Source organism: Excalfactoria chinensis, chromosome 1 (genome assembly GCF_039878825.1).
Source record: "Excalfactoria chinensis isolate bCotChi1 chromosome 1, bCotChi1.hap2, whole genome shotgun sequence".
In the NCBI taxonomy this organism is placed as follows: Eukaryota; Metazoa; Chordata; class Aves; order Galliformes; family Phasianidae; genus Excalfactoria; species Excalfactoria chinensis.
In genome coordinates this window covers 99,908,566-99,924,735 of record NC_092825.1, presented here as the reverse complement: position 1 = coordinate 99,924,735, position 16,170 = coordinate 99,908,566, and the positions used below count along the sequence as shown (strand labels likewise).

At 44.1% G+C, this 16,170-nt stretch overlaps 2 protein-coding genes across 5 annotated transcripts in view; one reads left to right on the top strand and one right to left on the bottom strand.

Moving 5' to 3' along the window:
• Positions 1-1,129, bottom strand: part of SON (SON DNA and RNA binding protein) — a 37,572-nt gene extending 36,443 nt beyond the window's left edge. The window contains 2 exon segments of the mRNA XM_072350396.1: positions 8-174; positions 918-1,129. Coding sequence (XP_072206497.1) covers positions 8-174; positions 918-1,012 — 262 coding nt within the window. The 5' untranslated portion in view covers positions 1,013-1,129.
• Positions 1,130-3,612: 2,483 nt separating this feature from the next.
• The window catches only part of GART (phosphoribosylglycinamide formyltransferase, phosphoribosylglycinamide synthetase, phosphoribosylaminoimidazole synthetase), a 36,935-nt gene continuing 24,377 nt past the window's right edge, over positions 3,613-16,170 (top strand). Inside the window, exons 1-4 of one of the 4 annotated variants that reach the window (XM_072356095.1) lie at positions 3,613-3,639; positions 5,295-5,410; positions 11,359-11,507; positions 15,544-15,639. In XM_072356095.1, coding sequence (XP_072212196.1) covers positions 11,363-11,507; positions 15,544-15,639 — 241 coding nt within the window. In that variant the 5' untranslated portion in view covers positions 3,613-3,639; positions 5,295-5,410; positions 11,359-11,362. Of the gene's footprint in view, positions 3,640-3,691; positions 3,804-5,294; positions 5,411-11,358; positions 11,508-14,550; positions 14,635-15,543; positions 15,640-16,170 lie in introns of those variants that run through there. The other 3 variants (XM_072356087.1, XM_072356104.1, XM_072356112.1) reach the window with 3 other exon arrangements.

Here is a 16,170-nt window from a genome sequence, read left to right as displayed (position 1 = left end):
CATTTACCTGATTTGCTCTGCAGTTCTGTATCAAGGGCTCCAGAGAGCACTTCCTCTATTTTCTGCACTATCTGATCATTCTGACGACTCCCAGCACCAGCAACAGTGTCATCTGAAGGGTTGGCTTGCTCAGCTGGGATTGTGTCACCATTGGGCTGGCCTTCTACCTTTCCACTAACCAAAAAAAATATCAACATAATACAAGCAGTTTTGAGCCTTTTTCAACCTTTAAATTCACACACATTTATAACACTGAGCTCTTCAATGTAACATTTTATCCTCCTGAAAATGCCACACTTTTAATGAAACACCTCCTTTTTAATTAACTTTCAACAGAACAACTTGTGATAACTCAATACAAGGCACAAGAGAGCAAAATGCATCCTCTAATGTGCAAGTCCCCATGCTTTATGTTGGAAGTTAAACAGGTCCCTCAACTTCCTTCACAAAGTAAGTAATCATCACGCAACCTTTTCTAACATATTTTGCTTGCTTTCCAAGATAAAGCTGTGAAAAACAATGGGGTGAAGTTAAAAGGAATAAGACCAGCAAGACAAACCGAACGATCCATACTCATCCTTTCTCCTCTGTCCACAAACGTGAGGCAAACACGGAAATCCCGTCCGTGAAAACAGAAAAAAAAAAAAAATAAAAAGATACCGCCCTCCCTCCCACCCGCCCCTAAACCCTCTGGTTCTTTTCGCTGAAGGCGGTTTCAAGGCCGCAAGCCCCCGGCCTCCGCCACGTCGCAGTTAATACGACCCGTCTAAGTCCCAGGTCCGGTCCGCCTCACGCCGTCCCGAGGCGGAGCCCGCGCACCGCTCAGCCCTCCCTCTTTCCCCTCCTTCCTCCCGCGCCCTAGGCCCAGGCGCGATAGCGGCGAAGGCCGCTCCTCTTTCCCCACCGCGGCTCGTTACCCGCCGTGCTGCTGCTGCTGTTGCTGCTCTTCCTGGATCTCCCGGAATTTGTTAACCACGAAAGAGCGAAAGATCTGCTCGATATTAGTCGCCATGACAGCGTTACCGCGCCGGCCCCCCCCCCGCGCCGCTCCTTCCTGCCGAGAAGCGAGGCCTCCCCTATCCCACAATGCACCGCGGCAGCGGGCGGACGAGAGCCCCTGCTGACGTACTCGCCGTAGACCCTCACGCTATTGGCTGCCCTCACGGCGAGACGTAACGCAAAAGGGGGCGGGTAACAGCGGGCGCTCGCACGGCCGCTCTAGCACTCAGCGAGAGCCATAGAGTGGCAGCCCTGGCTGACTTCCGGGGGGGGGGGCGCGCTGTCTCGTGTCTCAGTGAAGTCCGTCGTTCCCCCTCCCCCCGGCGGTAGCGCGCCGCCATGTTGGTGCACTTACCCTCCCCCCCTCCCGGCCCGCCAACAGTCCCCCTTCTCGACCCCGTCGACAAGCATAGCCCCGCCGAGCACTCGCGGCCCTGCCCTCCCCTCCTCCAACGGCCATAACGAATAAAACCGTTAACCGTCGCTCCGCAGAACTCATCCGTACACAAACGCACACGCACCCCCCCGCCGCCCGCTGCCGCCTCTCGCAGCCCGCGAACCGCAACGCCGCGCTTCGGCCGCCGGGGAGAGCGGCAGGGAGGGGGGCGGCGGAGGGCTCCGTGATGGCCGCCCTCCAGGCCCCCCTCGCGCCGCACACCCCCCCCACCCGCCCTCCCTCCCCGCGCGCTCCCCCCGTCGCGATGGCGGTGGCCTCCGGGTGCGAGAGCCGGTCGGGCCTCCGCGGGAGAGCCACTCACCTCGTCGAGTGCCCGAGCGGCGGCGGCGTTGGGGCCATGGTGGGCTGAGGCGTGTGGCTGTGCGTGCCGGCGGGCTCGGGGCCCGTGGGGGTGGGTGGGAGCGATGCCATTGGTCTCCATGGAGCGGGGCCAAGCCCCGCGCCTCCGCCGCCCCGTGTGTAGCGCGCAGGCAGCGCCTAGCAGGGGGGCCTGCCCGCGCACGAGTGCTGCATCACAGGGCCCGGCGCCGCGCTGCCCTCACTCAGCGAACGGCTCCATGCGAAAGGCGCCCTCCCCCGCCGCCGCCGGGCCGGGCAGCTCGGCTGTGACACGCACATGTGCTTCGGGGGCTGGCGGCGGGGCCGGGCGGGCGCCCCGCGGGATGGGGGAGAAAAGAACAAAGAAAGAGAGGGGAATGAATGCCCCCTTCGGCGTGAGTACGGAGCACCTGAACGCTGTGTTTCGTCTCAGGTGTTTTGCAGGAGTCCAGGCGTTGTGAGGATGTCCCCCTGCCTCTCCCAGAGCAATGCTCCTGTCTATGTGTGTACAAATCCTACTTTGCCATTCTCAGTCCTGGAAGACCCCCACCATTTCGCTCCCCACTCCCCCACGTAGGTTTTCTTTTCATTCCCTGAAGTAGTAACTGAGAGGGTTAGTTTATCTGAAATAACTTTGTTTTTTTCTTAAACTTTTAATTGTTTGGGTTTCTATTTGCAACGTCAACCTCCATTTTAGTGAGGTTTAATTATAAGACCCTTCAGTAGCATGTGTATTGCTGGGAAGTGACCTGCTTTAATATGAACGTTTTAAAAATAACAGGCTTAGTATTGGGGTCAATTTGCTTACTTGTATGTCAAGTCATAACCCAGAGCAATTCTATTTAAGAGTTGTTTTTACAACTAATAGTACCTTTCGTGCCATGCCCACCTAAATAGAATTTAGATATTATTATTATTTTCTGATACTCAGTGAGCTAAAGAGTGAAAATGCTTCACTTGGTCTGTTTCAGACATCTAGATTTCCCTTATGTGGATGGTCTTCAGGAACAGAGCCCTTCTGGGCTTCATTCATTCCAAGTAGATAACTTCAGGGATAGCCCCATCACAGTAGGCCTCTACCAACTAGGGTAAAGCACAACAAAAAAACAGGGAGGGATTTTAATGAATGCTGCACCTTTAGCTCTGGCTGCCTAAAAGTGAACACAAAACAGTTAACTACAAAGGTCACTCTCGGTATAAAGGAAGATCCACAGCCCCATAGGAAAGGAATTCCTCCTTTATTTTTCATTTTATTTGCTGATAAATAAGAAAAACATCCTTAGTTATATACCTTCACTCAGGCGCCGATTCCTCTTCTGATGATTTAAGTGAAGCCTTACTTGGTGCTTGCCACACCAGCATGTTGTTCCTGATACATTTTGCATTCAGTCTGGAAGCCAGGCGTTATCAGACTTCACTCATAGCAGTGCTGAAGCTGTCAGTACTACTCTAACAGTATCTATTTGCGTTCCTTTTAGAAACAAGAACCAAAGTTGTGCTAAAATATGCACAATAATCTTTATTAAACCTGTATTTCATAAACCAGTTTCAAAGGACAACAAGTTTTTCCACACAAATTCTTGGGGGGTAAAAAACATAAGGATCAAATCTGTTTGGTTTTATTCATACAAACCAGAGGGCTGCTCCTATCCAGCACTTAAAGCTTTTCAGCGCATTTCTAGCTGAGAGGGCACAGAAACAAACTCAATCAGTGCCATCCTACTAAGGTGAAGTACACCTTTGCACTCTGAAGCCACGCTCCCAAGGCAAAACCATACAGTCATCTCCGTGTAGGTGCGGCTTTTCAGATCTCTCTTGCTGGGCCCAGCAGCTCGCTGAGATGGAAACGACGGTATTTCTAGATGGTAAGAACTTGAAAGTAAAAGCCCGTTCCTTGGTCTCCTAGCCACAGTTTTACTTTCCCTTCTCAGCCCCCGCCCCGGGCCCACGCTGCGCCCCCTGGGTACTGTAGTTTTGGGCGGCGCGGCGGAGCATGCCTTCCCCATCCTTAAAATCCCCCCGAAGAAAAGTAAGTGTATCTCTCGCTCTGCAGAAGGCCGGGCTGTACGGGCCGTGCAGGCAGCCCGTTCCCAAGGTCAGCCCCCTCGGCCGAGCCTTGACTACCGAGGAGAAGCCGGGGGGGGGCGAGGCGGCGGCGGGGCCATGTGCTCCCGTTGCCCGCGATGCAAAATGGCGGGGTCTGGCTCCTGCCTGGCGCCCTGCGTTTCTCTCACGCGCTGCGATGAGGAGCCGTGTGAAGCGATGGCTGCTGCTGGCTGTCTCATTTTCGTTTAAAGCGCCTACATCCTCCCCGAATGTACTTTGGGGGCACTTGTTTTCTATCTTTTCTAACCGTGCCGCGGTTTAAATTATTTTAAAGTGCACGCAGCTGTTATTCATGCGCTTTTCCTTCTGTTTGGCTTAAAAAAAAAAAAAAAAAAAGAAAAGAAAAAAAGTGGTGAAATATTTGCTTTAAAGTAAATATTCAACTTTTGACTTTTCTTGCTGTGGACTTTGGCTGACTTGTAAACTTGTAATTCTAGCCCTGGTGTTTGCAAAGCTGGGGGCTCACCAACCAACTTCTAATATTGGGCTTTCCCCTCCCTCCCCCCCTCTGGTAATTCATCTAGTAGAAACCTGAAATTAATGAGCAGATTAAGTATACGCTTCATTGTTTATAGCCAAAATAGAAAGGATGTTCCTTACCTCAGCCTCCCTGTTCCTTCTGGTTCTTGCCCAGTAGTTAGTAGTTCCAGACCTCTATTGAAACACAGAAGGGCTTTCAGTTTTCTCACAGTTCCAGTCATCCAAATGTAGTGCTTTGGGGCGGGGGGAATAACAACACCGTTAGCTACTTATTTGTACTAGACAGACAACCTGGTGGTGGTTTGCCTAAGAAATGCATGGTCTGGCTGTTTGGAGATTCGTGCCTGTCTCAAAGACTATCAGTTCAGGCCATGGAAGATCCATGGCTTATTCCTGGCTAGGATTCAGGCCTTCTAGGGGTCAGGAGTTAATCATAAATGAAGGACCTGTTTATGGAGATTGCTGAACTCTTTAAGCAACTCCTTCTGGTACTGAAATCTGAGGAAATTCAATGTTATAGCTTAAAGGCAGCATCAGTTTCCACAAGTACGAGCTTCATGCTACCTTAGATCAAACTTGCAGCTGCACTGTGTTTTGGCTATTCTGCCAGTTCAGGCATTTGTGGCTATTTGTTTCTGCACCTTGCATCACACAGGCAGCGCTGCCTGCACAAGTCGCACTGTGACTTTACTCAGGAAACTCATCCCTGTTAGAAGCATCCTCTCCTCACCCAAGTCTGATTCCCTGGCATGGCTGTTCCTGTGACTATAAGCACACTGTAACAAAAGGTGAAACAGGCAGTTAGGTGAGAAGGTACACTGCAAAGTGGTGTTGGCTACCAGGTTGTGGCTCCTTGAACAATCAAGTGATCTGAGGGTGCTGTTCATTTCCTTTTTATAATTAAGACTTTTCTGAGTTGCTGTTTTGGTGTTAGTTTTCCAGCATTGTTCCCTTCCTGATCCTTGGGACACACTGAAGGTGGAGAAAAGAGTGGGACCCATAAGAAGGCTACAGTAGCAAGGACCAGCACAAGCCAACCGTGAAACACTGGTAGGTCAATGTCGGCTCATGTCCCTTCCCTATTACTAGGGAGGGGACAGCTACTGAATCAGTAGTCTCATCTCACTTCTGCCTGTATTTGAAATCTCCCTGTGCCTTGTGGAGGAGCCAGTACAGGGAAAGCTGTTATATATTGTTGGTTTTGCACTGTGCTTTTCATTTTCTTCAGTCCAAAGGCCTTGACCTCTTGGAGGAGTTGCCCAGCTTCTTAATGAGCCCCATCCCTGGTGAGGGTAAAGGTCTCTAGCCTGATGCTCATCCTTGCTGACTAGCTGCTGGAAAATTCCATAATAGGCTCTGGAAATCACCTTCACTGTATTCTCATGTCCTCTCAGATACTTGGAGTAATTAGCCTGTCTTTGCATTCCTGTTCTTATTTTGTCTAAGAACTTGATAACTGATCCTTGCCTGAAATGCCATCTGTCTTTAAGATATCTTTTAAACAAACATACCTTCCTTACACAGGCAGATAATGTTTACTTACAGTAATAATGTACCACGCTTTAGATTCTTTTAGACTTCTGCCTGTTTCTGAGAAGATTTAAAGATTTCACATACTTCCTCCAAAACAAAAAAACAAAAACAAAACAAACAAACAAACAAAAAAAGTGTGGTAATACCCATAGAAGAAATGGTCTACTTTGTGAACAGCTTTTGGTCGTTAGAAAACAAACTGTTGACTTTGGAGTTAATAGCAAAGTAAGAAGAATTTTTTTTTTGAATTTTTCATTTTTAATGACAGTTATGTACAATTCCTCAATAGTATCATGGTTAGGTATCTCTGCCGTCACATGGGAGGGCAGGGTTTGATTCCCTGATGGGAAGGGTATGTAATACTTCAAAGAACCAGCATGGCTTCACCAAGGGCAAGTCCTGTTTGACCAACTTCGTGGTCTTTTATGATGGTATCACTGCATCAGTGGCTCAGAGAAGAGCCACTAATGTCATCTATCCGGACTTCAGTAAAGCCTTTGACAATGTACTTTTGGGTGAAGTTTCAGGGGATGAAGAACTGGCTGCAGGATCCAGTCCAGAGGGTGGTGGTCCATGACTCAGTGTCTGGATGGAGATCAGTGACCAGTGGTGTCCCCCAGGGGTCAGTGCTGGTACCAATACTCTCTTAAGATCTTCACCAATGACATTGATAGTGAGGTGGGGTGCACCCTCAGCAAGCTTGCTGATGACACTAACCTGTGGGGTGCAGTCAACACACCAGAGGGATGGGTTGCCATCCAAAGGGACCTAGACAGCCTTGAGCAGAAAGGCAAGGTGAACCTCATGAGGTTCAACAAATCCAAATACAAGATTTTGCATCTGGGTCAAGGTAAACCTCACTACAAATACAAGCTGGGAGATGGAAGGATTGAGTGTTGCCCTACTGAACAGTACCTACTCACTGGTGGGTGAGAAGCTAGACATGAGCCAGCAAGGTGCACTCACAGCCTAGAAAGCCAACTGTATCCTGGGCTGCATCCAAAGAAGCGTGACCAGCAGGACAAGAGAGGTGATCCTGCCCCTCTGCTCTGGTGAGCCCTCACCTGTAGTACTGCATCCAGATGCAGAGTCCTCAATACAGGAGAGACATAGACCTGTTGGAGGATGTACAGTGACAATAACATAAAGATGGTAGTAAATATCCAAAAGGTTATTTACAGGAAAAACTCACCCATATAGAAGCCTTTAGTCTGCTGTGAAACACTGAAGCAACCTCCACCAAGGACCAATCTCCAAGAGATGCTGCCTTAGTGGTGGTCAGCCCGTAAATGAGGTCTAGAGGAGATGGAGTCAAGCTCCATCCCTTCCGGGAGCACAGCTAAATTTCTCTCACCTGTGCGCCTACAGCTGACCTGACACTTGTCTCAGCTGATTAATCAGAGGTTCAGGCTGTGATTACCAATTTCCCATACAGAGGGTATCCAGAAGAGGGCCAGAAAAAATGGTCTATGGGGCGGAACACCTCTTGTACAAGGACAGGATGAGAGAGATGGGGCTGTTCAGCCTGGAGAGAGAAGGCTCCAAGGTGACCTAATAGCAGCCTTTCAGTACCTGAAAAGGGTGCTCCAGAAAAGAAGGGGACAGAGATTTCAGCAGGATCTGTGGTGGCAGAACAAGGAAAAATGGCTTCAAGATTAAAAAGGAGAAGTTTAGGTCGGATGTAAGGAGAAAGTCTTTTACAGTTGAGGGTGATGAGGCACTGAAACAGGATAGTCAGTTATATGGTTGGTGCCTTTCAAGGTGAGACTCTACCAGGTCCTGGACAACCAGATATAGCTGTGGTATCACTGTTCATTGCAGGGGAGTTGGACTAGATGAACCTTTAAAGGTCCCTTCCAATTCTATGGATTCTATGGTACTATGATATTACTTTGCAGTGGAGGGCCTATGCTGTATCTTTACAGTCAGTGTGAAAAAGAAAGACTGCGAGTACTTTATTTGGGTCTCCTAAACTGAAATTGCCACCAGAAGTTGTTCTTGTCAAGCTGCATTCCTCAACAAAAGTTGCTAGGATACCATTTGGGGGATGCACAGATAAGTTGTTTCTGAAAATAAAACAAACGGCTAAAACATTTTTTCCCCCTCACATTTTATTGCAGAATGATTATTTTTCTTTTGAACATATGGTGTATGGTTTATTCCATTTAACTGCCTCCATATAAAATTTTATGTTTTACATATATATACTTTTGTTTGACAACTATTAGAATATGCTACTTTTAGGAAAGAAAAAGAATCGTTTGTCTGACTTATAAGCAGGGTGATTTACTTCAGCTGACAGCAGTTTCACTGGATCTTGAAGCATTTCCTAATATTTTTATGTAGGAGGCTTAATGGAGCATAAATATGCATCACACATCATATTCTTCCATGCTGTTGATATTCATGGGAGTATGCATAGCATCATCTTTAAATAGAGGATGTTTATGATCTGATTAGTGAATATTTTTTTTCTGCAAAACATAATTTGATTGAGGCAGAATTTATTCTGAATGTGCAGGACCAACAAAGTAGGCTGCTTCTGCTCTGTAAAGTTTTTGCTGCTCCTTTCTCAACCATACGTATTTGAGTTTCTGTTCTGTTTTCCCACCTGAAATGACCTGTCCAATGGCTAGGCTTGCAGTGTTATCAATGGGTGGTAATACTGGAGCAGGGCACTACACTTTAACTAGAGGCTGCTTTTCTCCTTTCTCTTTTCACTCCTGAACTCCTGAGCATTACTTTCCTCAGACCAGCAGCACATAGGGTAACGTAAGTAGGTTCTCCATTTTGGTTTGAAACTCTGCTCTCAGTTCTGATACACCTGCAAAAAATGCTGTCACGTATATTTAAACTTGTTATTTAATGATGACTGTGAACTGCACTAGAAACAAGCTTGCTGGGTTAAGTGTAGGACAGCTGTCTGCTACATGATGTTTATTTTTTCACACAGCATTCTTTTGCCCTAGGTTACTGTCTTCATCTAACATATCCCTTCAGTGTAGCCAGCCTCTTAGTCTTTTATATATATTGTTGTTTTGTTTTGTTTTGTTTTTTTTTGCTTAAGTTGCAGTATCAAAGAGGTTTATCATAGCTTTGCATCCCAAATAGTTTGTCATAACTGTTAATTTTTATTCCCAGGTTTTTTGTTTTTTCTTTCTTATTTTAAGGAATACAAGAGGTTTATTGCAACTCTGCAGTATGTATTTTGTCAAACATTTTAGTAGAAAGATATTGGTCCCCCCCCAGCCTGAAACTACACTTAAGTTTTAACTCTGATGTGTTTAGTTCATTGTTAAAAACTCAGCCTTGATTGTTTGCGTTTTGTCCTTTTATTCATGTTTCTTTCGTCTTTATTTTGTCTGGATGTTTTGCCTAAAATTATCATTCTCTGAACAAATCATTCCTTTGTTAATGGGTTAAAATAGATAAAGAAATGGCATGGGAGTGCATTCTAAAATGCGTGGGGGCTGCAGTGTATTGTGGAGGACTTGGGTTTGGTAACGAGGCTCGGCATGTGCATTGTAGGAACCCTCAAAGCAGAAGCCATTTCCTTGGAGTCCAGTTTCTCAAGACAGCTGGGTTTCTGTGGGGATGGGTCTACAGCGCTATCCGGGTAGTTCCTGGAGGGCTGGTGGGGGGGGTCAGCTGTCTGACTAGCAGCTGGGATGGGAAAGAAGCACATGCCCTGCTCCATCAATTGGTTGAACATCTGGTATTCCTCTGGTAAGATCACTTTTCCCTTAGAAATCTGGTTTGGGTAAGTCTGTTTCCCCTCATGCCGAGGATGTACATCATGCTAGCCCTCTCTCACCCTCCCACAGGAGTTCTGACCCCAAAGGGAGCTGCCATCTCTGTGTGCTCTAGCAGTGGTGTGAGGCCTTCCCCCACACCTGCCTTGGAGGGCTCTGCACACACTGGCAAGCATGGGTCAAGGGCCAATGACCAAGGGTTAGACACTGTGTATGCTGGTATTGCAACAGGGAGGCTGAGTGTTACGTGAAGCTGAGGCTCTTATCAAGGCCACATCCCTCCCCTTGAACAAGGGGAGGTGATTCGTGCAGCAGGGAGGCACGTTGCCCCACTTTGCTGTCATTGCAAAGTCCTCAAGGTAAATCGTGCCAATTTTCACACAACGTTGTATTTGTTTTTATCACTTGCAACACTTGAAATCATTTTATGTGTTTAGATGCTTATTTTGCCCATGTTGTGACTTCGAGCTTTTAGATTACTTTTTGGAAGTAATGAACACTATTCCTGGATTTAGGACCAGATGCTTGAATATAGCTACTTACTCCATGCCCCACTGAATGGCTTTTCCAGGCACCCCTTGCTTTCTCCTGATAAAACTCTGACGTTAACAAGTGCAGTTTCATCATCTGTGTGTGTATCATGTGCTTGGTTGGACTAACATGACTATAGCAGCTTGTTCTTTGAGTGCCATTGGGAGTTAGCCTTTGTTTTTTAAGGACCTCCACATAAAGAAATACATATTTATTTTATATACTTTCTGAATTCCAGTGTCCTTTCCCAGTGTTAGTGAAATCTTCTATTCCCATCCTAGTTATGTGGTATCGTTGCTGGGGTGGCGATTTTGAGGTGACTTACACCAATAAATATGTAGAGAATACACATAGAGGTAAACCTGTCTTTAAAAAAGCAAAGGCTAACAAAACTTTGCCTTGTAAAACTCTGAACAGCCTATGAGATTCATTCAGTCCCAAGGGGAATTTGTGTTAGGTTCTGCTTCCCCATTCAGGTTGCCTAGTATTGTAGTTGATGCCCTGTCCCTGGAGTCTTTGAAGGTGAGGCTGAATCAGGCCCTGGGCAACCTGATGTAGCTGTGGTGTCCCTATTCATTGCAGGGCAGTTGGGCCTCAGGTGTTCCTTCAGCTCTAAGGATTCTATGATTCTAAAATTCATTCTGTTAAGAGTGGTGCTGATCGCCCTGTCTCACTGCTCTTAACTTTGCTCTTTCATGAAGTATTCAGACATTTTTCTGATATTTCCACCAAAAATGTCTTAGGTTCCAATTCAGTTCCTCTGACTCTGTAAGACAATGTTATTTAATATCAAAGACTTCATCTTTTACAGGCTTAGATTCACCAGAAATGTGCATAAGTTAGAAATCACAGCCTGGCCAGTCAAAGTTTTTTTTATATCCCAGATTCAGTACAATTCCAAACTGTTGCCAGTCTGATGAAAGAAAAACAAGATAGCCCTGTGGGTTATTTCGGTGTTTGACATTAATTTTCTATCACACCTCATTAAGTCAGTTATGTCTTTCCACGTACTTCTTTTTTAAAACCAACAAATTCCCAGTAGAAACATCATTACCTGAAACAAAGTGACATTCAGCACTGCTCAGAGGTCCTTGCACCCAGCATCGCACTCCATGAAGCTCTTGCTTTCCTAACCACACACTTCTAACTCTGGTGATGTTGCTTGTGTTTGCTTTTGTGCAGACTAATGGCTGATCGAGTGCTTGTGATCGGCAGTGGAGGGAGAGAGCATGCATTGGCCTGGAAGCTGGCTCAGTCCCCACATGTAAAACAAGTGTTTGTTGCTCCTGGAAATGCAGGGACAGCCAACAGTGGAAAAATTTCAAATTCAGGTAAAAAGTTTTAAAATCCGATAACCGAGCAAGTAAATTATTACACTGATGGAACTTAATCCACTAATTTGTCTTATTTGCTAATGTGAATAGCTTGTTATAATTTGAAGGTTTTGGACATGTAAGATGATACATATGCAGCTAAGAGTAAGTATCTGAGCAAAGCCTTATGCAACTACCACTCAATTTTATTTCAATTTTGTTAGCTAATTCATTGGATTTTGGAGTAGAGTATGCAGCCAAAACTCCATCTGTCTGCTGCAAATTCCTGCAGTACATCTTGGGATAGTGGATTCCTGCCTCCCAGCAGCCTCACAGGGAAGGGCTGATGGCTCATCATGGTATGCAGTACAGTTCACTGTTTGGTGAACAGCTGAAAAGTGTATGCCACAAACACCAGCACCTCTGGGACAGTGGCAAAGCACACTGCTTTGGGTCTGAAGCACCACATAGTTCTCAGTGAGGGCTGTGATCCTTACAGCCTTTATGAAAATACTTTCGTATCTGGAAAGGTCAATCTTAGGGACATTTGTCTTTGTTTTAGCAATCTTAGGAAGTTTAAGGATTATTCTTAAATGCTTCTTTTACTACTGACTGCCTGTTTTGAGCTTCTGGCCTAAACGTGGTAAGCTCTGACTGACTGGCTGTAACTGGACAGCTGTAACTCAAGCTGTTCATAATCAGTTTTGAAAATCAAGCCTGAGGTTTTTCAAATCCAAAATTATGTGCTGTGTTTAAGAAGTACTTGTCTAAGGTGATTGCCTGGAGGTGCATCAGTACAAAAGCAGGAATAATTAGTCAGAAGTTCCTGTGCTTTGTATACTGGATCCTGAATAGGTTGCTTTTAGCAACCAAGTTAACTTTCCACTTGATAACATACAGAATTAAAATTAACATAGTGTACATGTGAACATAAATTATATGCCTCCAGTTTTTACATCTATGTAAGTAAAATACTTTATTTTTGCCGTCTCATTTCAAATTCTTATACAGATAATTATCAAATTTAATTCCACGGAACGCTTAATTACAGGAAGTTTAAATAACCCTGTCCATCATTTCTTTGAGCATGCACAGCATCATAGTTAGTTTTTTGTGCTGTTTGATCTCACGGTGGAAAGAGCAAGAAAGAGCAGTACAGGAAAGTCATATTCTTATGTTTGCTTCTTGTCCCAGAAGATCTTTACATACATATGTATGTATGTATGTATGTATAAGTCTTTATACTCGTGCCAATTTGAGTTAGTGCCAGCCTGCCTGGCCCGTGAATGTTAATTTCAGTTTGTTTGGTTTTTAAGAACTATTGCACTTTTCTCTCATTTTGTTATTGCATAAAATACACTGCACTTTCAGCAATGCAAAATATTTGAACTTGTACATAATAATGCTTGTGCCAGGTCCATGAAATCTACCACGTGTACTTAAATCTTTTTTTCCAAGCAGTCTCCTTGTATGTGTTTTAAGGAAGACATCCTCAGCCAGCTGGGAGGCAGAAAGAATCTAGAATTTGTAAAGAGGCTGACTATTTGTTTAATTGAAAGGGAATGATTTGTCTTATCTACTTAGGTATTTTAACTGTAGCACTGGAGCATAGATTGTTACTGAGAGGAGAGAATAGTAAACAGATTTATAGAAGTGTGTGAGCCCTATTATATTGTATAAGCCTGAGCAGCAGTGGCTGTGAAACTTCTACTGTTGTTTCTGTTCCTTGGTATAATCAAGATTTGGCTCTGAAAGTTCATCCTGTCTTATGGTTTGTGAGATTTCCACCATTCAGTATTGCAGCTGTAGTTCTCAGATGATTTCAAGAACATGTAAGGGTGAACTTAAAACTATAAATACGTTTTAATTATACAGATGTTGCCTTTATCGAAGTCACAAAAAAGTTTTCATGGTTAATTTGAGTCAGTAATCTTTCCTGACAGTACAGACAGATTTGGGTTGAATGGCTAAATATAGGTTTATATTCAGCTTATAGGGCAGACTTGGTGCCAAAATTGTACAGAATGGCATGCTGAATTTTGAGATATACATGCGTGTTTCTGTGAATGCCTTTTAGCATCCTGACAACACTGCATTTTAGCTCTCATGCTAACTAATACTTTTAACTAAAATGCTCTGGCTTTAAAATCTTAGTCCAAGCTCCTTCTGTTTGGTTTGAGATGTGTGTCTAGCTGTCATTTTGAGAAGAAAAAAGAAAGACAACACAGCTACAAAGATGTCTCCCTTCAGTTTACATCATGCAGAAATTTGTGTAAAGTACATCTTTACAGTGTGACTTTTTCCTCTCTGATGCTTTCTGCTTATTTCCATATCATGTAAATGTTGTACCATGTTCACCCTCACATTGCTAGTAGATGAGGCCAGATGCTGGGCAATTTGGGTTGACAGGTACATTCACCTTGTGAGATCTATCCGTGCTCCCTTTCATTTAGCTTGATCTCAAGGGAACGGGGATTGACCCTCTTCAGTTGCTCACCAAAGCTCCCGTTTTCTTTGTCTGGGTTTTGCTGTTGAACTGCTTTCACAACAGCCTTGTGGGAGTGAAAGACAATATTGACCTTTATGTTAACCAGTACTGTAAAGCCAAGCGTGTTACACTTTTGGTGTTGCTCTCTTATGAGCCAGAAGTCAGTTGGGATAAATTGCACAGTCTTAAAGGCCTTTCATTCCTTACTTAGAAATCTTCGTGGAACAAAGTAATTGAACTGTTGAATGGTTATCAAGGAGGTGGATTTTATTAGCACTTAATCTTTTATTCCCCACCAGTCCACCTAAATGGGGCAAATCTACAAAGGATAAGTTTCAGATAGTTGTTTCTATGTCATCTTAGAATAACAGCGTCTCTTGTGAAAGGGAAGAATTTATTCATATGGGATGGTAGAAGCGATGTGAACACCAACACGATTGTGTAGATGTGTCTAACAGGAGATGCTTTATCACTGCTTCTCATTTCTCTCCCTCCACTTCTCTGGAAACTTGACTGGAAGAGGACATCAGATCTTCACATACTTGCCAGTGTGGTCTCTAGTATAACTTTACAGACAAAACTGCAAGTATTCCATCACCAGGGAGGATCTGCACTTCATTCCATTTACTCTGATGTGCCAGTTTCCTCCCCATGCAGGTAGCCAATCCCTGCTGGGCCATGCTCGCAACATTTTGACTGTGTGTTCATGTACCAGTCCTCTGCAGACCTTGGCTTTATTTGTTTTTTGATAAAGTGGTGGAACTTGCATTACACGTTGCCTTTGCGTAAATTTTTTATCAGGAGACTCTACATCATGGTCTTTCTACCAATCTTTTTATTTTGCAAGAATTATCATGTTAAGTGCTTATTCATAGAAATGTAACTGTCCTATAGATCGTTGTAACTTGCCAAGGGATCATTGCCCATAATTACAGTACCTTCCCTTACTAATGTAAGAAAAAGTGTTCAAGTTTTGCTTTATTTCAGTGAAGTCACTGTTCAGTGTGCCATTTCTTAGCTGGCACTACATGAAGAAAAAGAAGAAAACAATTGCAGCTCCACCAGCAGCCGCTTGTATATGTAAAGCTTTGTGGTGAACCTAATCAGGGAGGAGACTGGCTGGATATTATCGTTGTTGTTGTTTATTTATTTATTATTATTATTATATTTGTTTACTTTTGTCTGTGAGTTGTTTTTCATTTGGTTCTTTTGTGATGCTTCTTGTGCTGGCAAACAGGATGTTTGTAGAGATGAGAATATGTTTACAGTGTAAGGTAAACCTGAAACTTTTTTTTCACCTTCAAGAGCAAGATGGGTTTACAGTGCATGTCAAATTACAACCGTTGCTTAAGGTTTCAGTGGTTTATTTTGTTTGGATTTTCTCCATAAGCGTACATGTGTCGTTCTGCGTATTTATATATTAGTGCATGCCTCTAATCAAGATTCACAGTGTCTTGCCATTCAAAAATGCGAGACTTGTGAGAACACTGTTTTGTGGTTATATGATAAATAAGTGCCAATAACCGTAATGAATGCAGTCTTAACACACTTTTCTATTGTTGACAGCTGTCTCAGTCAGCAATCATGCTGCGCTTGCTCAGTTCTGCAGAGATCAGGAGATCAGGCTGGTTGTGGTTGGTCCAGAGGTTCCTCTTGCTGCTGGTAAGAGAAAGAAAACTAAAAATGGTAGCCTTCTAGTTTTAGGAAGAAAAGTAAATTTTAGTCCCCATCTTTTTCCCACCGCTCAGCAATGTCTGAATGTCTTCAGCAGGAAAAGAAAGGAATCCTCTGTGGCAGTTTCCCTGAAATTCAGGATTGTGCTGTGATGAAAATAAAGCCCAGAGGTTATTGAATGAGAAATATAAGAGTTAAAATACCCTTAACTGTTCAATTTCTTTCAATGTTTTTGAGTTTAGTAAAACAGGTATCAAAGTGTTTCCATATAAGAAACTCAGGTAGGGTATTGGTTTTCCAATGGAATTTTCATTCTTTGAAATAATAATAATTTAGAGGTTGGTTTAAAAAAAAAAAAAAAAAAAAAGTCTGAATAGTGAAAATTTCAGTTTCATCCTTTTGCATGCACAAGAATTGTTATCTTTGTACAAGACTAATGTCAACTATTTGGTTAAAAGCTGTAATAAAATGAGGAAAGATCATCATGTCTTATGAAATGCAACAGGTCTTCTTAACCCC